This window comes from Mus caroli, unplaced genomic scaffold (genome assembly GCF_978045245.1).
Source record: "Mus caroli unplaced genomic scaffold, Mus_caroli_1 scaffold_19, whole genome shotgun sequence".
NCBI classification, from domain to species: Eukaryota; Metazoa; Chordata; class Mammalia; order Rodentia; family Muridae; genus Mus; species Mus caroli.
The window spans coordinates 22,881,096-22,906,417 of NW_028227274.1; the positions used below are offsets into that span (position 1 = coordinate 22,881,096).

Below are 25,322 nucleotides of genomic sequence, written 5' to 3' on the forward strand. Positions count from 1 at the left end.
AGGGCTCACCATCACCATCTGCTTTGGGGGTACGTCCTTTCCTGCCCCTCTTGGCTCCAACACACATTCTCCAAAGCTCCTCTCTTCCTTCTTTCCTTCTCTCACATTTTTCTTTAAAAAAAATTGTGGCATGTGGTGTGTGTGTGTGTGTGTGTCTGCGTGTGTGTACATGCTCACGCAAGTATATGTGGAAGCTGATACTGGATACCTTCCTCAGACACTCTCTGCCTTATTGTTTTAAGACAGGGTCTCTCACTGACCCTGGAGTTCACCAGTTGGCTAGACTGGCTGTCCAGGAAGCCCTGAGATCCTCTTATGTCTGCACACCTTGCCTTCATGACCCAGTGACAGGATCCTAGACATACGCTCAGCTTTCTAGTTAGGTGCTGGGGGTCCCAACCCAGGACCTCATCGCTCAAGCACGTTACCCACTAAGTTACATCCTCTCCCCAACCCATCTCCTCTCACCTCTTCCTCCTTACTGACTTCATTTCCCCTCCACCATCCCACACTTCCCTTCTTTCCACACCTCTCTTCTTTATTCCTTTAATAATCTTCACCTTTCCCTCCTTCCTTTCCCTCCCTTTCCCCATAAGAAATATTAAATGGATATTAAATTGTTTTAAACCAACTTTCTTAAGAAAAAAAACAGCTTGGTGATAGTGCTGACTCAGGACCATCTCCCTGTTTAATATTGAATATGCAATTAATAGATAGATGTTTAGGTTTGGCTCTCCTCTTCCCTCCCTTTCCACCGCAGCAAGAATAAAAGAGCTGATTAATCTGGCTTGGGGCAAGTGTCAGCACAGGAGATATATGGGAGAAAGGCGATGAGGTTAGCAGCTTGGAGTTGGAGAGCAATTGCCTCCCAGGCAAGGGATGGGGGAAGAGTATTAGAGCAGGCATTCTGCTGGCTGGGGCTGAGGGGAGTGCCCCACGCCCACTTCTGTTCTGGAGAACCTGCTGGGGCCAGGTCTGCCCCATCCCTCTGAGATTCTCTAGGTAAGGTCTTGTTTGTGCCACCCTGGTTCATCCCCAGCTCTGGGGGATCCCTTTCTTTCAAGTTTATTACCATTTTCTCATGTTGCTTCCTCCAACTTATCTGGCTGTCCCTCTCTGGGATAACTGGTGGCATTGGTTGTCTAAGCAGTATGCTGGCACCTGAGAGCTTCTTGAATATGGGAGAGTGAGCCCAGGTGACTTGCACCCGTTCTCGCTGGATCTGCCTTCTAGAGACCATTTCTGGGAGAGACCCTTAAGCCCTGAGTGACACTGAGCATGGGCATGATCCTGCCTTCATCAAGGAGGGAGCCAGAGTGGGGAGAAGGGAGCCCGTGGCCTTGCTCACTTAGGCCCTTGATGCCTGAGTGCATTACATCTTAATTTTCAGAGTCCTAGGATCCTCAGTGAGCATCAGGTAAGGTGTGTCCATGCCCTGAGACATGAGGTGCCTTTGGGAAGCACCAGGCATCTGTTTGAGCCCTGCTGGGTAAGACCTGAAGCTCAAGCCAAGAAGGGCCTGAGCCAAAGAAGGAGCTTGAAACAGAGAGCTCAAGGGCATGGTTTGGGAGCCCTAGATCACTGGGACCAGTGCCACATTTAGTCACACGAGCGTTTACCTTGAGTTTTAAGTGTCTTTGAGTCTGACCACGGACTGAGCTTGTTCACGTTCCTGAGGAAGAAGCTGAGAGCATTGCTCAGTGCTGAGGCCAGGCAGGATACAGTCAGTGCGAAGTTGGGGGACTGAAGGTATACCTCGTGAGAAGCAAAAATGACAGCACCTCCTTTCCAAGGATGTCAGACTGGACCCTCACAGGGGCCCACACCTCCCTTCTCTCCCTTGGCCTGAGGTTTCTCCTTCTCTCTCTTGGGTGAGGCAGTGTGCTCAGTACCATGGAAAGGCACTTTGCTGTGGACAGTCTGAGCCCGGGTGGCACAGGCCTGACCTGATGCTGGAGGCATTCCCTACCAATGTCTCTTCTTTTCTGTTCACATTGTAGCATGCTTGAATCCTATCTAGGCGGTACTAGAAATAGGGCCGTGCAGGGTGGGCACAGATCACCCTGGAGCTGAGGTGGGGAGGCACTGTATTTCCAGGAGAACTGTTGCCTGGTAACAGATGTCCCTGGCTGGCCACATGTTTTGTCTTCCCAGGGATGAGCTTCTGGGTTATCTATTTATTTATCTGTCTGTCTGTCTATCTGCCTTCCTGCCTGTCCACCCATCTCTCTCTTTTTTAAAGATTTATTTATTTATTTTATGTATATGAGTACATCTGTTGCTGTACAGATGGTTGTGAGCCTTCATGTGATTGTTGGGAATTGTATTTAGGTCCTCTGCTCACTCCAGTCAACCCTGCTTGCTCTGGTCGGCCCCGCTTGCTCCAGTCAACTCCGCAGTCAACTCAGCTTGCTCAGGCCCAAAGGTTTATTTATTATTATACGTAAGTACACTGTAGCTGCCCTTCAGACACACAAGAAGAGGGCATCAGATCTCATTACAGGTGGTTGTGAGCCACCATGTTGTTGCTGGGATTTGAACTTAGGACCTTCAGAAGAGCAATCAGTGTTCTTACCCACTGAGCAATCTCGCCAGCCCCCATCCATCTCTTTCATGAGTATGCATGAGTATGTGTGTGTGCACACGTGTGTAAGCCTGTTAGGGTGCTCAGCCTTGTGCCAATCTCTGGAGAGCTCTATGTTCTGGGGTGAGCTTTTGTAGGTAAAGCCATGTCCTCTCTCTGTCCCCTTCCACATGCCTGTCTGCCTGTTTGCATCCAGGTCTCCAATCTTTATCTCCGTACTTGCCTTGTGTGGCCCTCAGCCCCACCACAACCCCTCTCAGGTGTTTTTCTTCATAGCCTTGAACCCTCTTAAACGAGACTGCAGCCATTGGTTCTCTCCTAGCAAGGCAGTGGTCTATGATTCAAATCGCATCACAGGGGGATTTGCCTAAGAGAGTGTAAAGGGATAACCCCTACATGGCACCTAGTTTCTTAGACAGGCACCACCCTTCCCTCTGTCCAGCAGACCCCTGTCTCCTAGCCACTCCATACTGTCTTTCCACATCAGTCATTCAGAGCAACAATGCTAGCCTTCAGTTCTGAGGGGGAGCAGCAAGAAGAGGAAGAAGTAGGGAGTCGCAGCAGTGGGACAAGGTGGGAAGGAAGGAGGAGGAAGGGAGGGGGTCAGAGACAAGTGGGCCCTCACGTGAAGGGGGCTGGCGCAGGCAGCTACTACCTCCTCGGCTCTCGCTGTCCGCAGGCTTCACCTGGATCGGCCGGTTCATCTGCAACAAAGCAGAGGGAACAGCATTACAGGGAGCAGGGAGCGGAACCAAAGAGCTAAAGTTCGCAAGTGCCACGCCCACATTGGGGACCCCCCCCCCCCCGCACACCTAGAGGCATGCAAGGCATCCTCTCAAATTTCCATCCATCTTCCCCCACTACCTCATTCTCCACAGCCCAGTATTTCGTGCGCGACGTGGGGTCGGGGAGGTGTGCCTTTCTGGGTTGGAGAAGCTCTTCCCTTTTTGAATAACTCTCAATGCCTCGATACCAGATAACAGAATCAGAATCTGAAGTTGATAGCATGCCTATTCCTTCTCTCTTCACCCGGAAAGCCCTCCTCTACCCGAGGCACACCTGTGGGTCAGCGCTGGGGTCCCTCAGTACAACTGGCTTTGCCGAGCCGGACCCTGCCTGGGACTGACTTCAGACCTGGTCATCTCTAAGACTGGCCTGGGAGACAGAGATGGCGGAGGACATGGTTCCCGCTTCTATGTCTAGAACGGAGCTCTAGGCTGGAGTTCCCGATGGGAGTCAAAGAGGTCCTGCGAAGGTGGAGTAAACACCATCAGTTTTCCTGTTTGTGGGAAATAAGGGGCACTGGAGCACTGGAGTGCCTGCGCGAGCCTCTCCCTGGAATTGGTGTAATACTACATTTGGCCGCTAGAGGTCTCTGAACTCCAAGCATCGTGGCTCAAACAGCAGGTTGAACCCCAGCTCCGAGGTACGAGGGTGGTCTCTCCAGCCTTGGGTTCCCGCCGTATTTCAGACAATAAAAATTATAGAACCACACAATGCTACATTCTTTATGTCTTCGACGCCCATGTTTCTCCTGTATGCCCCTCCCCGATCCCTTTTTGCAGTTGCATTTCTTTCACAAGACGCAAGAAGAACGGCAAAAGCACCCCCATTTTAAAGGCAGAGAAGCCGAGGCCAAAAGACCATCACGTGCTTTTCCAGGCTACCTTGTGGCAAAGTCTGCAAAGGCTGTTTCTGCATTTGCTTCCACATCACCTTGCTGCCAATTCCCCTCCCTTACAGGGCCTGGACCAGCAGTCACAAGCAGCCTTCTGCCTTCCAGTCTAGGATTTGAAGTGAGTTTTGGCTGCGTTAAGACAACTGGGCATTGGGAGGGAGGACTTTGTGACTCAGCAAGGTGAAGCTGAGGCCAGGGGAAGGGCAGAGCCACACAATGAAGGACAGAGGCAGCACGCAGGATTTACAGTCAGGGCAGACAAGGAAGGAGAGGCAGGAGAGGCAGGAGGAGCCAAGGCCAGCAAGACTGGCCTCTGGGGGCCAGGCTGTCCTGCTTTGCCACCACCGGGTCGTGATTGACAGCCCTGGAGGGGGGTGAAAGAAAGGTGCTTTGTATGAAAGCTTCAGCCCCTCCAGCCACAAGAGGGCTGTCATATTACAACAAACTGCCAGCCCGTGGAAGCAAGACAGGGTGATGCTGGACCCCCTCAACAAAGCAGTCTTTTTCAAATTGAAGGGATATTAGTGTCTAGAAGACCAGCCAGGAATGTCACTACACGAGAGGGGCTCTGTATGTGTCTGTGTTGGGGGGGTTGGGGGTGGGGTGGCGATTCACTACTGACTTGCTGCTTGGAGCTCAGCAGCTCACTGGGGATTGAACCTAAGGCTATGTGCATGCTAACCAGTACTCTAACACTGGGCTATAGCCCCAGCTATCACTTTTGACTACCCACCTGGAATATCCCCCTCCACCATCTGGGGGCTTAGCAGGATTGAGCCTAGGAACCCAATTATGCCTTGGTTTCTCTCACCCCATCTCTCTAGCCTTTGTGTGCTCCAAACAGATAGTTCTCTGCAGTCAGGATGACCATTTACATCTTGCTGGGAGGAACCTGACTAGGATGCTACGGGGAGAGGCAGGAGTGCCATGGACATAGAGACCAGACAGCATGGATTGTCTATTAGGGACCCCAGTTACTTGGGGAGGAAGGGACAAACAGTATGCAGAGAAGACACAATTTTTAAGTAGCGAGGACACTTTGGGACAGGCTCTTCGGGCTACCAAGTTGTGTGTAATCTTGTTGGTGTGGAAATTTCCTGCTCCCTGCCTCCCTCACATGCCCAGCCCACATCTCCACGTCTATCTCCCTCCTGATCGTTTCTCAGGCCTGCGGTGCTCTACCCCAACCTTGTGCCATTCGTTGAGGCTGACCCCGTCCCTGGAGTGGACTGAGTCTTGCAGCCCTCGTTCATACAGAGAAGCTGTGGCCCTCAGTATAATTATATTTGGGAAAACAGTGAGCATCAAGGAGGTAACATTGGTCTAAGAAATGATGGCAAGTCCCACACAGCTGCTGTCCTTAGGAGACACGGGGACATAGGCGCACATGCAGACAGAGGCCACTGAGGACACAGCAAGGTGACCGTCTTCAGGGAAGAAAGACTTTGCTCAAAACCAGTCCTGCTCATATCCTGGTCTAGAACTTCCAGCCTCCAGGGTAGTCAGCAATACATTTTGGTAAACCACATAAGCATCTTGTACCCAGCAGCCCCAGAAGATGAACACTCCCGACCCATGAAAAAACGAGTGAAAGAAGGCTCTTACAGGGAACCCACCCTTTTCCTCATAAAAGGCACCCTTGAGGGTGGGATCCAATTGCAAGAGGCTGGGGGCTTAGATTGCTCAGGACTCCATAGCTGTTACGTGGATTATCTTGCTAGATTATGATAACGTTGCTGGGCTTGCCTCAAGTGCTGGGCAGGGTGGCCACAGGACACACAGGCCCAGACGTCCTTATTTTCGGTTTCCTCCCTACAGCAGGTTCTGCTCTGGAGGCTGAGTCTAGAAAGAAGGCTGTTCTCCTCTGCTTCTCGTATCCCATAGGCCCAGCATTGCCAAACTCTGATGCTGCCTTAGGGAAGGGAGTGTGAGCAGAGCAAGCTGGCCTGGTGGAAGATACCAAGTCTGGCCACAGAGATGGGGAGAGAGGACAGAGCCAGGTGTGGCAGAGGGAAAGAAGCCAGAAGGACAGAAGAGAGGGAGGGGAAAGTAGGAGGGAGGGAGGGGGAGGATGTGGTGGGGGAGGGTAGAGGGAGAGGAAGAGAGTCTGTGGAGGAATTAAGGATGAATGACAAGAAGTGACAAAGGCCACACTGTGGCAATCATTATTCTCCAGCCCAAGTCAGGGTCTCAGGACACCTTTGGTCCCTACCTTTTTCCCACCTCATCATGGTTTTCTATCATCCATGCACACATCCCGACAGTGTGGGGTACCCTGAGAAAGCCACCACATGGGATTTTTCTGAAGACGTTCTTCATTCTGGATCCTGCCTCCAGGCTGGGAAGGGGTGTGTCAGCCCAGCCAGGGGTAGCCTTCCCTGGTTTAGGATCAGCTTCCTAAAGCCCAGAGGCCCCTGGGCCAGTCCTCTGGGAAGACTGCTGGGGATCAGGAGTCTCTTTTCTGGTAGAGCTCCCTCAGAGGGAGCAAACTGGTTTGGCTTGGGTGTGGTAGTTCCCCCAGCTTTGCCTAGATGGCTAGGACCAGAAAGGAGCTGGCCCTTTCCTGTCCCTTGTCACACTCAGGTCCAACCTTGTCAACTCCTGGTTCTGCTTTGCGGAAAGAAATATGTATGGACTGAGCTGATCTCACCAGAAAAGGATTTAGGGCCAGTTTTGCTCCTTACAGAGGCAGACAAATGGCTCCTTCCCAGCCCCTTCCCTCTAGCTCTGTCTCCCTGCCCCCAGCCCCTCCCTCTGCCACTCTTTGCATCAACACATAGCCATGCATTAAACAAGACATTCCATTAATTTCTTCATCATCATAACGTACGCTGGGACATACCCTTTAAATATTCATTCAGCTATGAAAACTGGGCATTAAAATTTTAATAATGTCAAGCTCATTTGAACCAGGCTCCTTGGGGACGATTACAATACAATTAGAATAAATATGATGATTGAGCTGGTCCGAAGGCTTCACCTGTCCGGCATGGCTCTCTGTATAGGCAGAGCCCTGTGGCTGATGGGCAGACAGACTGACAGACAGACCAGGCTCTTTCCTGACTCCCCCTCCTCCTCCTACACTCTTCCCTCTGCTGCACACCACCACGTCTGCTCCTCATAGGTCTCTGCTGCCTGACCCCTGGGAGCCAGGGTGCAGGGCACCACCCATCAGGAAGCCGACTCTGATTAACATCCGGTGTCTCCTGTCGCCAGCTGGGCTGCTCACTGGATCCATGTGAGAGCAGGGTTTTATTTGTGCGAACTTGCTCTCCCCAACCTTTAAAAGGAGGGGTTCATCAGACAGGAATGGATACCATGTCTAGAGCAGGGCCAGCCTAGACATCCAGGGGTCTCTCAGGCAATCAACTGTCCTCTGTCACCAGCAAAAGAAACTGCCACTTTCGGCAGCAATGTCCTCCCTGAAGGCTGGTATGGGGATCTGTTTTACAGCTGTTGAAACCCAATTCTGGAGGTGACCTGGGACTGTCCTCTTGTATAATTATTCTATTTCCCGACGACAGGGAAATCATTTCTCATTAGGTCATGAGGCCTTTTTAGGAGCCAGTACCTCCAGACCCAACCTCTTGACTGAGCATCCATGTATCACACGTGCACACATGCATGTGCACATGCGTGATTAGTAGCGTACCATATAACGGCTGCCTTTAAAGAATTCACTTTGTCTGGGGGTATCATGATGAAATACGAAAGCAGAGAACACAGGAAAGTAGTACCCATTACAGGGCAGGCAAGATCAGCCTTTCCTGCTCCCGTGTCTGTGGGCAGAAATAGCCCTGCAGTGTTGGGCTAATAGAAAGAAGTGTAGTTGGCCTGGTTTCAAAGGGCTAGCCCTTTGTGTCCCCCCTGCCCACTGGCAGTCCTTGAGCCCCAGGTACTTCCTGGGTTGAAGATGAAGAGCATCTTAATGGGACAAGTGATCTTAATGTGTGGTAAGCTACTCCTGGGACATGTTCATTATTGGTGTAAAAAGACACAAACAGCTGGGATATGACCAGCCCAGCCACAGGCCAGCCACCCTGGACTGCTGTAAGCTGCGCGTGCTCTATTCTGATCCCCATAATTTGCCCACTGCTGATTGTCACAGATGACAGCCATGACGTAGATCCTTTATGGTGGGAGAACAGAGCTCCCCCTTAGATTCTCAGGGAACAAAGGTGTATGGCTAGCTACGCTGCCTGCCCTGGGCTTTACCACCACACACATAAGGAAGCTAACACATGAATGGGAAGAGCATTTGCTGAAATCTGCCAAGAGGTCAAGATCTCATCTGCTGCTGGCTTGGATTCCCAGGCTGCACATCCCAGGTTCAGGCAGAGTTGGAGGCAGTGCTGGGTCCTTGCTGGGGGCTTCCACTGCCCCAGGGAGGAAGGCTCTAAGGAGAGAGACAGGAGCATCTGTGTGCATCATTTGTAGTTTGTTGTAAATATCGTACTGATTTAATTGCCTTCCTAATGAATTGCCAATGGTTCACTCCAAAGACAGGAGCTTGGAGGTTCAAGGAAATGTGACTTTCACCAGTGCTGAGGCCTGACTATGGACACCCCAGTGGCATCCACAGTACCCCACCACGGCTTGTCCAGGGCAGCTGAGCCCTTGTCAGGATACAGATTTCCAGGGCTACCTGGGACCCAGCCTGATGACCTTTTTCCCTCCTATGCCTCCCATGTTCTCGAGGCTTCACCCTTTGGTCCTGCAATATATATCAGATGTCCTTTGAAGTTCATCATCCTTTTTTTCATTGCTTTATGGCATTGATGGAATGTTCTGGTCCCAGACTTTATGGTTTGTTTAATGTCTACCTTCACTCTGTAAGGGAAGGCCCACAGCCATTTTTTTTCTGATGTACATCCAGGCCCTAGTCATGGCGGCAGGGACAGTGAATATTTGGGACATACTGAGGACATGGAGGTATCTCAGTCATTAAAGCATGAGGGGCTGAGAAGGATCCACAGAGCCCATGTAACAAAGCTGGGCATGGCAGCATGTGCTTTCCATCAGTCTCCGTGCTGGGGAAGTAGAGCCAGGCAGATTTCTGGGGCTCCCTAGCCAGCCAACCTAGCCTAATTGGTGAGTTCCAGACCAGTGACAGACCTTGTCTCAAAATCCAAAGCTGCTTTCGCTTCAGCTTCGCATACGCTAAAACTGGAAAAGGGCAGAGAATATTACCACAGGCCCTGAAAAGGTCCACACAGGGATCTCTGAAGCAGTCTGCATTGTTGAAAGTACAGGGAAAGGGGGGAGCTTGTTGAGAAGAAAGATTTCAATGGCGGGGGCAAGGGGAGCTAGAGGGTTAGGGTGGAGAGATGAATAAAATCCCTCATAGAAACATTTTGATTTGTCAAACTGAACTAAGGTGGACAGTGTTCTGTGGAATGAAACCTGAAGTTGAACACACACACACACACACACACACACACACACACACACACACACACACACAAGACTTAACATACTCATCGTATGGATGACCAAGGCCTCTCTCAAGTAGGATCACCAGCCTAGTTCCTGGGCCTGGCAGAAGTGCCCAGAGGCTGCAAGTGGGTCACCCACCCTTCAGACTTGTTTCCAGACCAAAGAGAAAGGCCCTGTTAATCCTCTGCCCTCCAGCTGAGCAGCCCTGTTGTACCTTCGGATTAGGAAGGGTTTATTGAAGCAGTGATCGTCCTTTAGAGAGACAGCCAGCAGTACGACCAGACAGAAAAACAGGGTTATTGTTAAAATATGCAAATCTAGAGCCCATTGAAATGCAAGCCCTCCAGACAAGATATTTTAAAAATAAATCTTACTTCTGTCCCCCCTTCCCGATCCAAAGGGACCACCTGAGGGTTGTCCAGTCGAGAAACATCAGCTCTGTCAAGATCGTTGCCCCCTTTTACCCCTCTCTTCATTTGACCAGCCAACTAAGGCCCCTACTATATTGCTTGGGCAAAGTGCTTGAGTCCGGGTCGCTGTTCTGTGTGCAAGCCCCTCCTTCTTCCCTCACCCCCTACTACTTCTCTTTATTACAAAGCAAATCCTAAGGTGTTGCCTCCACTTCTTGCAAGCCTTCCATGATTGAGTCCACTTGATTAGACCTGTGATCACATTACCGTGTAGTGTGGTGTAGAGTTGCGGGAGATCAAGATAGGATGCCTTCTTGCATTGCTTGAGACAAGGTTTCTCACTGAACCTGGAATTCAGTGATGACGATAGACAGGTTGACCAGTAAGCCCTGGAATCCTCTTGTTCTTGCTCACCCCCCCAACCCCCAACTCCCCCCCCCCCGCCCAGTGCCGGGATTACAAGTGCACTTCAGTAAGCCTGGCATTTTATGTGAGCACTGGGAATCAATCTCAGGTCTGAGGGCTTGCATGGCAAACACTGCTGACAAGATATCTCCTTGGCCCTCACACTGGTTGCACTGAGCATCGCTTACTTGGGATGCTTTGCTCTGCACTATCAATGGTGTTGGGTGTCAAGGACCACAGTAGAACTTCTAATTGCCTGGGGGGGGGAGGGGAATGGCTGGATCCTATCATCAGAATGGGCCTCCTGGTTGTGAGAGAGGACCTGGAAGTCAGGCATGTGGTGGGAGCTGGGCACCTGGGCAGGACAAGTGTGAACTGTGACAAGTAAGTCACTCCCACGCTCCAGAACTTTCTGTGACCTCATAGTGGACATAAGATCCTTTGTTCTTTCCTGAAACCTAAACTTTCAGAGTGGGTGGGATTGGAGTTAGGGAGCATGTGGGGGAATTTATAGGAATAACAAAGGGAAGGAAGGACACTCACAAACTCTGAGAGTGAGGAGAGTCACTGTGTCTGCTAAGCCTGGCAGGGCCTGGGCGCTGCTATGGGTTGGGTGGTGCCTGCTTGTTTGAGACAAGACAAATTCCCACCAGGACATATTTTAGCAAGTGCATGGAGTGGAATGAGCTCAAAGAGGCCTGCACGATGCCAGACAGATGCTTAGAGCAAGATGGGCCACTGTTCTCTGGTATCCAGCCCCATCTAATTCTGTGGGAAGGTAGGAAGGAGTTCAGAGCTGATTCCAGGAAAGTGCTAGACAAACGGATTAATTATCCCAAGGCACAGATGTACTTCTTGGTTCCCAAGTGACCCCTCACCCCAGGCCAAATCTGGCAAAGGAACTAAGATTATGTGTGGAATGCAGAGCTCTTAGTCTAAGCAGCCCCCTTTGCAGCCTACACATCCTCTTTGGTCCAGCCCTACAAGCAGGCTGCCCGGCAGTTGCTATGCAACAGGCTTCTCTGCTCTACAGTGTCCAGCCAGCAACAGCAGGCAGCACTGGGAGGTTGTTCCGTTGGTAGGTGACTTGTGCTACCCACACTCTTTCCGTCTGCTTACCTTCCTTCTCTTCCTCCTCCTCTTCCCCCTCCTCCTTTTCTTCCCCTCCTCTTCCTTCTCTTCCCCTCCTCCTCTTCCCCCTCTTCTTCTTCCCCCTCATCTTCTTCCCACTCCTCCTCCTCCTCTTCCCCCTCCTCCTTCTCTTCTTCCTTCTCTGAGCCTTCTCCTCCACCTTTGCCTGGAATTTATGTATAAAATCTATGCCCTTTCACCTAAAGGGCTAGAAGGAAGCTTTCTCCCCTTGCTCCTGGGCTCTGGACTGGCTAGAGGTTCCATGACAGGTCCAGACCAAGCCCACTGCTGCTTCCAGTACAGAGGAGACCTTCCAGTGTTTGATGTCCATTGTCCCCTGAACCTCCATGATCTAATGAGGAGAGGAGGGGTCTTTGTGACTTACACTTCTCTAGGCTAAGACAGAAGTAGAAGGTTGCCACTATGAAGCCTATGGGTCTCTGACCCTAAGAAAGCTGGGTTTTAGTGACCATGTGTCCCTGTCAAGACTCTGAGTCCCCCAGTGCCAAGAATTCCTTGTCCATCTTCCTCTTACTGTTCCGGCCCATCCATCAGGGCTGTGCTGGCAGAGGTAGGAGGATCCTCACAGTCTCAGTTAAGCACTGCTGCCGTGGAAACCAAACTAATTAGCTGCGCAGCCAGGCTGGGTCACTAACCCTCTTTAGGGTGGGGGTGCTTGATGGCTAAGAACACTGGATGCATAGTTCTGGATGAAAGCAGCGCTGATTTAGTTGCCAGGCCCAGATTTCTATCCTAGTTTTGCAGTATACTTGCTCTCGGAGACAGCAGTTACTTAACCCTTTAAAGGCATACCCTGCTAGGATGCAGGGGGATGGGGCTTAATGAAAACTCTTAGCACAGTGTCCTAAAGCCATCCTCTCCCTCCTGCCCTCCTGTGGCTCTCCCTGATTCTATGGGGGAAAGTCTGAGATTATGGTGGGAAGGCCATATGTGAGCAAGAAGCAAGGTGCCAGAGACATGTGGTACTTACTATTCATCCCATCCCAGAGCCTACCCTTTGCTCTTGTTTCAGCTTTGTCCTCCCCACTTAGTCTATCAGCATGTATGCCTGCTTCTTCAATGAACTACCAACTTGATTCATTAATTCGCTCACTCATTCATTCATCTACCCAGGGTTAGTTGAGTGCCTCTGTGGGCAGGGCCTGTTCCGTGATCCCTGCTTCCACACCACTGTTCACTGTCCAGTCTTTAGAAGAATAAAGCTGCTAACACTCTGCTACAGTCTTGGACCTCACTGTGCCTTGGGCTTGTTGATGTGGCTGTCCAGTGAGCTTCGGGGGTTAACATGCCTCTTCCTCCTGAATGCTAAGATTACCAGCCCATGCCATTAGAAGATGGCTTTTCAGTAAGTGCTGGGGCCTGAACTCGGGTCCTCATGCCTGTGTGGCAAGCACTTTATTGCCCAGAGCATCTCCTCAGGCTACTGTGTGTCTACTTTTATACCTTACAGGTTTGCTACTATGGCGCTACAGGATACCTTGAGGTCAATGATTACTGTAGTTGTGGGGATAGAGTCTGAATGTGGAACTTAGGCTGGTCATGAACTCACTATTTAGACCAGGCTACCCTTGACATCTTGGCATTCCTTCTGCTTCAGACTCCCAGAGGGTTAGAATTAAAGGTGTGAACGTACATGCCATTTTTTCCCCTCTCTCTCCTCTTTAAATTTTTTCAATGTCGAAGTCTTTTACCTCCTTAGTTAATTGATTCCTGATGTTTTTATTTTTCTGAAGCAATTATGACTTGGGCTTTATACTTCTGCCCACAGCCCAGCATCATAACCCAATCCTGATGGCCAGATAGACCTGCATAGGCAGGGACCAGCTACCAGCTTTTGAAAGTCCTCTCATTCTGACTGGTGGATATAGGTAGATGCCTGGGGCAGGGAGCTCTCCACCGAGTGTGAATGTCTGGCAGTCTCGGGACCATGGGGGCTAGCTTAAGTATTCAGGGAGGCCAAGTTTTCCACTTCCAAATGTGGATCTATTTCACGTCCCCTCACCTGCTGCAGCTGATGCTGCCTCCTGAGGCAGTGCTCCCGAGGCAGTGCTCCTGTGGCTGAGCAGTTCTTCACAGCTAAGGTCTTAGTGTTTTCTTGTAAACACATCCCTGTAAACACATTCGTTTCAACCAAGCATCAGGCCTAGGACTGACGCCTGTCCAGCCTTCACAGGGGCTCCCTGCAGTTCATTTGACATGTTCTAGCCCACACTGCTACTACTGCCTCTGAAGATTTAAATCCGGAGCCTCCTGAACAAGCTAGCAGAGTAAGCATGAGAAAGCGGTAGGATCAGGCCCAGGGACTTGGACAAAGACCCTTTTCTGTGTCATCTGTCCCTTTCCTTCCGTCCTCGTTCTCTTCTCTGAACTGAGTCACATGCTCTGTGCCTCGAGTGGCCCCTCTCCCCCTCACGTTCCCTCATCCTACTAGGTTTGTCCCCAGCCGGGTTTCTTCCACTTCCGCCCTAAGCCTGAACCCTCTTAATTCTCTCCCAAGGCTTCAGCCTCAGCACAGGCCTGGGGAGAAAGCCCACACGAAGCACATGACAAATGAAGAGGAAATTGCTCTTAATCCCCACGCCACAATCTGGTGATGTCGTCCAAGCGCAAACCTGAGTCATCTCTCAACAGCAGGCAGCGGCATTTGCTTTTTGAAATTTGTTTTGTCTCTGGGCTTCTGATTTAATCATCCCTCCTCTCTCTCCCCCTCCCTCTTTTTCTCCCTCTCCCTCCCTCTGCCCCTGTGCTCCAGTGTTCTAATGTGAGCCTGCACCCAGCTCCTCCAAGCCTGTTTTCCTGGCATTAATTAACACAGCTCTCCAGCCTCCAACAGGCTAAATGATGAATCAGGTTAAATTCCAGACAACAGCCGCACACTACCATCAATTAGCCATCTCCGGGGCAGCTTCATTAATAAGCATCGATCACGGCCCTCCTTCTGGAACATGCCAGGGTCTCTGGGTCACGGGCACTGCTTGCAAGTGTGTCAGGCTTGAGTGCAAGTATAAGCGTGTATGTAAACTGGAGTGTGGGGTGAGGGGCAGGTGATTACAGAAGGGTGGGGGCACATGTTTGGGTGAGTGGAGCAAAGTGGGGGTGGCAATAGATCTGTAAGCAATGTGCATATAAGTGTGTTTGATGTATGTGTGTGTGTGAGTGAGAGTGAGAGTGAGAGAGAAAGAGAGAGAGAGTGATTCTACACATAGGTGTGGTATGGGATGTGTGTGATGTACACATGGTATATGGGTAGAGTGTGTATTCAATGGTAAGGAGCTATGCTCTCTCCTTGTCTGCACTGTGTCTTTCTTCCAGCTGTCTCGTGACTCTCCTTGGCCCACCTTTGTCCAGATAGGACCATGTCTTCCTCCTGTCTGAACTCTGGGATTCTTGTAGGTGCCACTGGCCCTTTGTCTTGTCCCTCCTTCCTCTTTGGAGAGTCTACGTGGCTTGCAGCCCTGTGAGGCAGTCCTAAACTCTATCTTGCTGCTCTGCCCCTGCCCCTGGTACATGCTGGCTGCCAGTTAGCTCTTCTCCCTGGCATGCTCTCCAGCCCAAAGCCAGACAGTCCCCATGGTTAGTTCCCAGCCTTTGGGGCCCACTCTTCACTGTTAGTACACAAGGCCTAGTGGATCCCTCCAAAACCTCTGCTTTTTGAGATTAGAACCCAACCCTCCACCTCCATCAATCCAGCCCTGCTTTGTCTCACATCTGCTTCAGGCAGGATAGTTATGAGCCAGAAACAGCTGGAAGACTCAGGGAACCCTGTGCCCACATACAGGGCCTGGCTCTTTAGGCTGCCCACTCTGCTTGCTCTCACTACGGCCACTCTGGAGGAGCTGGGCAGAGCACACTTCCTGAAAGCAGCAGGCATCCGAGCCTCCCTCTTGCCTGCTCTCCGCTGTTTATTACCCATCAATGTCTCCTCACCACGCTGGTCACAGGCCAGCAGCCACAGGCACTCACATTCCCACTCCACCTCCCAGACCCTGCTCTTAGGCAGTGGTTAGTATCACCCTCAGAATCACACATGGGACAGTGTGGTCCTTAGATGTGAGCATTCGAGTGGTGACAGGTGTGTGACCTCCCATGGCAGCCCAGCAGATTGGCTTTTTAAAGGTTAATTAAGAACCTTCCGCTGGACAGCACGGCCATCGCGCAGCCAGTGACGGTGTATGCCGTGTCTCTCCAGACCATTAAACACTAATTAGGTTTGGAAAGTCTATTGAGCTCCTGAGGTCTTGTCAAGGCAAGTGCTGGCCCCGGGATGCCCTTCGAAATACCAGCACAATCACCTTGACCCTCAGTCCAGCTGCTGGGTTGCCCTGTAACCTCAGGTTCTGAGCTACAACCCCCATCTCACCGTCTCTCCCTTGCCCGGCCTTGCCTGGCCCACCTACCCTTTTGATGCTTGCTTGTAGGATGAGCAGTTTATCTGGGGCCTGTCCAAGGAATGCCTGCTAACAGCCCTTCTTGCTTCTAAGATGTCACCCCTGTCCACCTTCCATTAGAAATCGGCTGACAGTGGTGTGGGCACCTGATGAGGGACAAGGTAAGAGTGGCCAGAGCTCTAGTGTCCGGTAGCAAAGGAGATGCTGGGAGAATTCACACCCTAATCCTCCTCTTAGACTTGCTTTCCCTTCAGCCCTATTGAAAGTGCCTTGAGAGCCAGGCGTGGTGGCGCACGCCTTTAATCCCAGCACTTGGAAGGCAGAGGCAGGAGGATTTCTGAGTTCGAGGCCAGCCTGGTCTACAAAGTGAGTTCTAGGACAGCCAGGGCTATACAGAGAAACCCTGTCTCGAAAAACAAAACAAAACAAAACAAAACAAAACAAAACAAAACAAAACAAAACAAAAAACGAAAGTGCCTTGAGATGCCTGGTCCCAGAGATTCCCCTGGTAGGACTCTGTTTCCCTTTCCCCTTCAGCAAAGCCCCACCCACCAGAGCCCCAGCAACCCTCCAGATACCTCTTTCCTGGAGTCTGTTTTCTTCCCTGCTATTGAGTTCAGCCACTGGCAGCCACAAACTAGCTGCCCCTGACGGCATTAGCTCACTCAGGTACCCATTGCCCTAAGCCCTGCCTTGTGCCGAGGGGCCTTCAAGGGGAGGAGCCCTCTGTCATGTGAGGTGTTACCACGGGTGATCAATATTTACCTGAAAGTCATGTTTCTACTGTCCACTGGCCCTTATCTTTAGCTCAAATGAGTTGTTAAGGAGCACAGAGATTTCTGAAGCAGAGGGGTATAAACATGTTCATGCCCAGATGTACAAAAAGAATATGTGACCCCAGGCTCTCCCGGGTCACTGGACTAGGGGGTAAATGTTTTGCCTCAGTTCTAGAAAAGTTGGGAAGTGGGAATGATATTGACCTCAGGCCTTTCCCACAGAGTCAGCATGTCTTACCTGCCCTCAGCTCTGTGAGCAACACGTGTACCACAGGAAACACACGTGACTACTGGTGTTGCCACATTATAGCCACCGCTCATGGTCTTCACTGCCATGACCTATCACCACCACCATCACTACTTCCACAGTTACCATAGTTACCGCCGGCTCCGCACATCATTGCCTGCACAAAGTGTGGCTTAGCTCACAGGGTAGCACTACTGGGAAGATGCTGTGTGCTGGATAGGGTGTATTCTGGGTGGAGCCCAGTCTTGTGTCTCTCCTCTTCCCTGGCAGTTACTTTAACCTTTACAATAAGCTGTTACCTGGTACCTGGCCCTGTAATATTGAGAGATTACTGAGGCTAGCTCGGCAACAGCAGGCAGCTTACCTCGTCCCAGTCACTGAGGCACCATGCCCCCCTTCACTGAGGATTCGTGTTATCCCAACTGCCATTCCTGCGTGAGTGGTTTCCAGAACAGTACAGGCCAAATAGGCCAAGGCACCAGCAAAGAGCTGGGAACCCAGTTTGATGTCACTTGCCACTTTCCCCTCTCCACTGGACAGTACCCTGAACCCCTACTGCCACCAAGGAAGTCTGGAAAGGAGGTAGGCAGTGTGTACCAGTTAGATTTCTCCACCCGGATTCTCAGATTCCCCAGCTCTGGTGACAGACAGGGCTGAAGCGAACGGGGCCTGTGTGGGCCCAGGAGGCACAGCCCAATTTCATAAGCACGAAGTATTATGATTGCATTGATTTCCGTCATAAATCATATTTCCTATCTCCTGACTTTCTCTCCTGCGCCCCGACTTAAGCTTTGGTATTTTCTTTAGCTACTGCCACTGCCGAGACTAGAGATGATATTAGGATAATGATGATAAATTTTTCCCTGAGGCTAGGCCACTCCCTCTGTGTAGGGAGGGGGACTGTGTGTCCCTCAGATGGAACTCTTGGCTGGAAGGTGGCTCTCCTGGGGACCTAGGGAACAGAACACTTCTCACCTGGGCCTGGATGTTTGGACTTTTATCACACAGGCAAATGAGCACCCATGTATGTGTATGCAAGTGTGCCTAGCTTATTTTCATGTACAGGCAAGGGGCTTCAGCATCTTCCCCGACTCCCAGGACAGCCTGGGTGTGCACACATGGCAAGGGAACAGGAGTAAGGGGCAGAGTTAGCACTGAGTCTCCAAGGAGCAGCCGCCACCAGGCTTGGTGCCCCTGGTGACTTAGGACTCTGTGTTCCTGGTTTTCCTCCGTGCAATGCATCTCACATGGAATTATGCATCATCTTCCATTAGCCCCGCTGTGCCCCATTCTCCCTTAAGAACCTGTGGTGGATCCCTGTGACAGCTGAGCCAAGGACTTCTCACCTTCCTAATGCTCACTCTGGTGCCAAGCCTGTGAGAGGTTGGTGAGTGTGGGCACATTTTTCTTTAATTCCTGGCTTCGGGAAAGCTTTCTGTAACCCAGTCAGCACCTGGGCTGAGGAACGAGTTTGATGTCCAAAATGCCAGGAGGTGAGGCTCATAAATGGTGTTCTGACTGAGCTGGGGTCCCTTGAGGAAGGAAAATGACATTTGGGGTTCTAGACACAGCAGCAGGATATTCCCATGAGGCTCTGGGCCCATGGGAATGGGAGACCTCAAGAGCTACAGGTTCTCTGACACATGGACCAGTCTTGGAACAGCAAGAGGGCTCAGAGGAGACATGGGCTGATGGCTGGCCCCTTCTCCACTTATCTATTCAAAACGTGCCCCTGAGCTGAATGTCTTCTCCCATAGTCCTGTCCACAGGGCAGAAGGCAGCTGTCAGTGGTCAGGATCCTCTCTAGACCAGGGCTTGCTTGTGATCTGTGTATATAGTCTGCTGGATTTTGTCAGACAAAATCCTGCATAGTGTGTCCCTATTGATAGGGAGGTCAGTGGCGGGAGTCACAGACTCAGAGAAGATGAAGGGGTCTAATCCTATCACCCACAATTCAGAAAGCAGCTTCATGGTGCCCTCCAGGATGGGGCACCCTCCATGATGTGAGCTCACTGCTCTATCAACTACATTCACATTGAAAGTAGGCTGAGGGAGCAGCCACCCACACCACCCACAGCCCTGTGTTCCACCCCCATACTGTGAGTACGAGATACGCCTTGCACTTCTGTAGACAATGGCTTACAGTAGCCATGGCAATGAGAACCTCTTGAGAGACCGGGAAGGCAATGCCTTTGAGACTCCTGATTGGGTTCCATGGTGAATAATAGGGGTTGAGGCATCACCTAACAGGGCTGAAAGCAGAGGTGCTTGCCCTGCCAGCCCCTTTCCTGTCCTTGCAGCCCTTTCACACACACACACATGCACACACACATGCACACACACACGCACACACACACACACACACACACACACGGTGGGGGGAAGTGGGGGAGGGAGCACTGCATTCCCCCAAGGCTTTATGCTCACTGCCAGCAGTCCCGAGAGCCAACAAAGCATTCATGCTCAGGCTGCAGAGCACAATGCTCAGAGAGCCCAAGAATGTGGGGTCAGTGATCCTGGTCTGTTTTCAATCGCTGCTGTGCCCGTGGGAAGAGCCCCTGCTTCAGCGGGCTGGACAGGCACCTGGGAGATAGGAGTAGCAAGACGAGGTGGCATGTCTGCCCTGCCCTGGCCTCTGCACTGTACTTCCTACCCTTTATTGTAGAGAGCACAGGCCAAGCAGAGAGAAGTGAGATCCCTGTTGCTGGCTCCTGTATGACCACCCTCTCCCCATCTCAGAACCTTCTGGGAAATCATGGGCTGTCGGGGAGGAGGTCAAATAATAACTAATGCGGCACTAATATGTATGGAGATATGTTGGAGCCACACGGGACAACCCCAGTTGAGAGAGGATCAAATTTCACCTGCCTTACACACACACACACACACACACACACACACACACACACACACATACACACACACATACACACACACACACACATACACACACACACACATACACACACACACACACACACACATACACACACACACATACACACACACACACACACACACACACACACACAGGGCCTTGGGTCCTAACATGGCAGGGAGGAAGGGACCAGGGAAGCAGCTCACCCCTGTCCTCACCCCTGTCCTCACCCCTGTCCTCACCCCTGTCCTCACCCCTGTCCTCACCCCTGTCCTCACCCCTGTCCTCACCCCTGTCCTGTCCCTGATGGTCTCCATGAACGCCAGGTTTATAAAAGCAAGCAAACCAGTGAGACATCTACCTAATCCCTCAGTTTGTACACAGAGCAGGAGATTCTTAAAGCATGTGGGTGTTCTAATATACGTGGGGCTTGAGATGCATTACTCGGAGGTTCACTTGTGCTGGCAACAGATTGGGCTGCTGAGAATTCGCAGACGTTGGCTCTGGTCACGTCTGTACGGGGATGAGAGCAGAGACTTATCCTTCTCTGCTTTAAATATGCTTTTGTGAGAAGAAGTGGAGTAGTGAGTGTGGAGCGACCGTGTCTGTGTTTGTGTGTGCCTTTGTTGGAGTTTTGTTGAGAGTCCCATCCTGAATCTGGGTGTTGGGACACTGTCATGGACAGCCACTAGTTATTTTCTCTCACTCACTTTGTGTGGTGTGTGTGTGTGTGTGTGTGTGTGTGTGTGTGTGTGTGTGTGTGTGAAGGTAAAAAAACATCCCCTAAGCTCCAAGATAATGGAAACCTAGGAGGTGTGGTACTTCATATGACCACCAGATGGCACCAATATGCAACCTAAGGCTTTGAAACCTGGGAGTTGGTTGGGCTTTGTGCTCAGCAACCCCTGCCTGTGTGACTGGTTGTGTGTGTGTGTGTGGGTGTGTGTGGGGGTGTACACAGATATGGAAGAGTAGGAAGATACTATCTGATGAGGGCTGGGCATTCTTGGACATTGGAAGGGTAGCTTGTAGCCCATGCCAGGCTTCATGCCCTACAAACCCTGGTTTTTTGGGAATGTGTGTGCAGGCAAGCTGGTGTATTCTGGCCTGCTGAGGTCAACTCTAGCCTATCTCCAGACTCCCTGAAGCCCACTTTTCACTCCTGTCAGCCTGCCCACCCTAACTGCTTGCCATCATTCTCACAATTGCTTCCTCCCTCCCTCCTTTCTCGCCACTCCATACTCACCCACACTGTGACTAGAGTAATCTCTCCCCAGCAAGATTCTCACCCACTCTCTAAACAGTCTGTCAGAGCTCTCTTTTATGCCTCTGAGCACCAATCCATTGTCCCCCATTTTTCTCCCTTTTTTGGTCACCTCTTGCCCAGAACTGTCTTGCCCTCTGTTCAGCATGGCTTACTCAGGAATCGTCTACAAAACAACACCTGTCCTGATAGAGGCAACCACAGGGGCTGGACACTAGAGTGAGTACCAGATAAAAGTCACGAGTCCGGGACACTTTCCCCACTTGCCTATCTACACGGTGCCTAGGGAAGGCTTGTTGGCACACAATAGGCACACAGCCCTGGGATGGGACAAGCAATTTCCTGGAGATTCAAAAGTCAAAGGAAAGCACTGGGGAGTGTTGTATGGTTCACACACAGGGGGCCCTGGAGTGGGGCTTGGAGAAAGAGGGTGTATACAGATCACAGTGGTTCCCTGAAGCTATTTGTTTTGGTGTGTGTGGGGGGGGGGGGAGTATCAGGTAACCCATGCTAGCCTTAAAATTCCCTTTGGAGTTGAGGGGCTAGCCTTGAACACTTTCATGTATGTGTGTGTTTGCATTGATTTATGTTTATATGCACATAAGCATGTACATGCACGTGTAAACCAGAAGTCAACCTTGGTTGTTGTTCCTAAGGAAACATCTTCCTTGTTTTTGAGACAGGGCTTCTCACCGGGACCTAAGGCTAGCCAGTTCAGCCCAGATTGGTGACTTAGTCAGTATTCTGTTGCTGTGAAGAGACACCATGACCCCATGGCAACTCTTACAGAAGAGAGCATTGAATTGGGGCTGGCTGGAGAGGAACATGACTGCACAGGCAGACATGGTAGCTGAGAGTTCTACATTCACATCCCTGTGCAGCAGGAAGAGAGAGATATTAGACCTGGCTTGGGCATTTGAAATCCCAAAGACTAACTAACCCCAGGGATACACTTCCTCCAACAAGGCCACACCTCCTAATCTCTGTCAAGTATGGCCACTCCCTAATGACCATGCATTTAAATACATGAATTTATTCACATTCCTATTCAAACTACCATAGTGGTCTGGCTAACCGGCTCCAGAATCTGCTGTTTCTGCATCCCAGGCGCTGATCATAAGCACTTGCCAACTACACTTTGCTGTGTAGGTTCCTGGTGCATTTGCAGAAAGCACTTTCCTGGCTGAGCCCTCTCCCCTGCCCCTGGCCTTGAACTTGATTCACCTAATTGCCGGATTACTAAGCGAGACCACCACGTTCAGCCCTCCCGCTAATGGCTGCCTGTTTTTAAGGCGGATGTGGAAAGATGGCACTGTCATCAGCTTTAGCAGAAGGGATTTCAGAGAAAAAAAATCCTCACCAAAGTGAGGGAAGATTCCCCTGTAAGCCACGAATGCTTGCTCTCTCAGTGTTCAGCGAAGCACAATGACAGTGTGCACACACACACACACAGCTGCAGGCTTTCCCGGAACCTGAGCTCCAAAGGAAGAGGAAATGCCCTGGGGCCAGCCTGGCCCGCCAGTGGCCTCCAGACCGCCACTCCCCTAGAAATGCATATTGAAGATGCAGAGGGGCATGTCCTGCCTGTCCCAACAGTGCCTTAACCTCAATCCATTCCACTTGCTTAGGTTCGGTTGTTCAGAGCAACCTGCAGGAGCAAATTGTGCAGGATGGGGGAGGGGCTGAGCAGGGGAAAGTGGAAAAAGAGGGCAGAGTTTAATGCAGCATTCGCTCTTCCTCGGGCTACACCAGACCTGCCAGAAGTGGGAGGGGGAGACAGTGAGCTATGTGCACTCTCATGCTTGCTTGTTGGGGTGGTGAAGGTGTGTAAGAGTCTGGGAGTTTGCTAGAGATGTGCTTGTAGGCACCTTTGATGGAGATAGGTGGAGAGGAAGGGCCCTGGGCTTGTGAAGGGTGAGTTAAATCTGAGAGAACAGTCTCCCCCCACCCACCCCCACCCCCCAGTAAGGTGTCAAGGGCCTCTGAGTACATGGTTAGAAAGCCAAGTCAGGTCTAGCTTAAAGTCTGGGTACACTCCAATCTGCAAGGTCTCCCAGTCACCCACCCTCCCTGGCTAAGTGGTGACAGCAGCCACGCAGCAAAGATTGATCCGTGGCCCTTCTGTGTAAGATGCTGGCATGCTGCTGTGCACAACCATCAGGGGAATGCTAGGCCAATTATTCATTTATTAATAAGGACTCTGCAGGCCCATCCCCCACCCCTGTGCTTGGTTCTCGGAGTGTCTGCTGTCCTCTGGGAACTCTCCCAGGGAGCACCCGACTTGCAGTTCATGGCCCTTTCCTGTCCCCTTCTCACACAATGGCCCAGAGGCAGGCTACACGTTCCTGTTGGAGAACCTTCATACCAGGCATGTCCAACCTTTTGACACTTCAACATAAGGCCTACCATAAAATTCACACTTGAGCACAGCAAGATCACGTTATAAATAAGTAAATAATAAATTACACACACCTAATGTTTTATGTTTATGATCAGTCGTTGTGTTGGGGAGCACTCCTAGCTGTCTCAGACTCCATGAAGGCCATGGGTGGGACGCGCCTGTCCCAAGCCCTGCCTGGAGACTGCCTTCTCTCCTGAGCATGGGGGAGGGGAGTTTGCTTGCACCTGCCAGTGCACCGCCTGCCTGCTGCCTCCCCAGAGCTGGAATTTCAAACACTTAAGACCACACTGGGCTTTTTTTTTAGTTCTGTGGACTGAACTCAGATCATCTTGCTTTGTACTGCAAGCGCTTCACCTGCTGGACCATGTCCCTAACCTTCTTCAAGGAAGCTTTAGGGTCACATAGCCTCAAGTGAGACACTGCCCTTCCCTGTGACTCTGGAGGTGAAGGCAATTACTACCTCCAGTGTTTGGTGATTCACTGTCCCAGAAGTGAGGAGGAGGAGAGGAGTGGGGACATTCCTGCAATGGCTGAGAGACTTTACGAGGTCCCAGTGACTGGGACAAAGTTATTTTGATGGAACACAGCCTGGACAGCACAAGCCTCCCTGTCCAAGGCTTTTTTTTTTCCCCTGGGTGGGAACAGCATGTGACAGTATGCTCTCAGACGTGAGAGAGCCTTGGATGGAGACATTTGCGCCACTGATCGGTGACAGGAAACAGGAGGGAACGGCTGGACAGTACATGACTCACACTCCATAGAAACACAGTTTGAAAGCTCTGAGACAAGGGTCGTTTCTGCTCGTTCTGTTTCCTGCGTGGTGGGGAAAGGTCACGCCCTCCCTAGCTGAACCTAGCTGAGTCCAGACCAGCCCGTCACCCCTCTCCACTCGGGCTAGTTGTAGAATCTGAAGGAGGCACATGGAAGTGGTTGGAGAAACCAGGAAGCTAGGGAGCAGATCAGTTCTGAGACGCCAATGTCTGCCATAACTAGGTCCTTCCTGGTGGGATTACAGACGGGAGAAGGAATCGGGAAGCAATTTCAAATAAATGGTCTGTAAGTGGACTTCAGTGACAGCAGGGGTTGCGGTGGCTCTAAAGAAGAATTTCTCATTCAGTCACGAAGACAAAAATGACAAGTAGCCTTCCTTTACTTCCCAAGCAGAAAGGCCGTGTGATAGGCCAGCCACCGTGCTTGGTGCTAAGTAGGTACCTGGGAGAGGCCCAGGCCCACCTCCAACAAACAGACAAAGCCGGCAGGGGAGCTGAACCTAGACAGCATTCTGGCCCATCAGAGTCACAAGGCAGCGAGTGATAGAGGACTTGTTTTAGGATGACAGGCATGATTGATTCCTGAAGGACACACCCTCCGTGTGTCCTTCTGTCTGACAGCAGTATGAAGCTGAGAAGGGCATGTGTCCATCAAGGCAAGGCTCAGGGAGAACACACCTTGTGGTAAGAGGAGCTGGGGGTGGGAGGCACTACATGGAGGCTTCTGGACCAAGTTCATGGACCAGAGCTAAGGGGTGGAAGGAAACAAGCAGAGAACAGACTGGGGCAGCTTGAGTGTCAAGTCCAAAGGGTAAACTTAGCTCTGCAGTGGTGTGTGGTCACTGGAGTGTGTTTGGTATCATCACCATAGTCCAGCAGCCTGTGCAGGGAGGGGTGGAGCCGCAAAGAGGGAAAGGAAGGCCTTAAGTTTGG

General features: G+C 51.2%; 1 protein-coding gene across 49 annotated transcripts in view; it reads right to left on the bottom strand.

The window, feature by feature from the left end:
• Positions 1–25,322, bottom strand: part of Celf4 (CUGBP Elav-like family member 4) — a 276,613-nt gene that overhangs the window by 55,261 nt on the left and 196,030 nt on the right. For 28 of the 49 annotated variants that reach the window (XM_029471924.2, XM_029471942.2, XM_029471922.2 and 25 more), the window contains exon 3: positions 3,210–3,288. In XM_029471924.2, coding sequence (XP_029327784.1) covers positions 3,210–3,288 — 79 coding nt within the window. The remainder of the gene's footprint in view (positions 1–3,209; positions 3,289–25,322) is intronic. The other 21 variants (XM_029471953.2, XM_029471938.2, XM_029471945.2 and 18 more) reach the window with 1 other exon arrangement.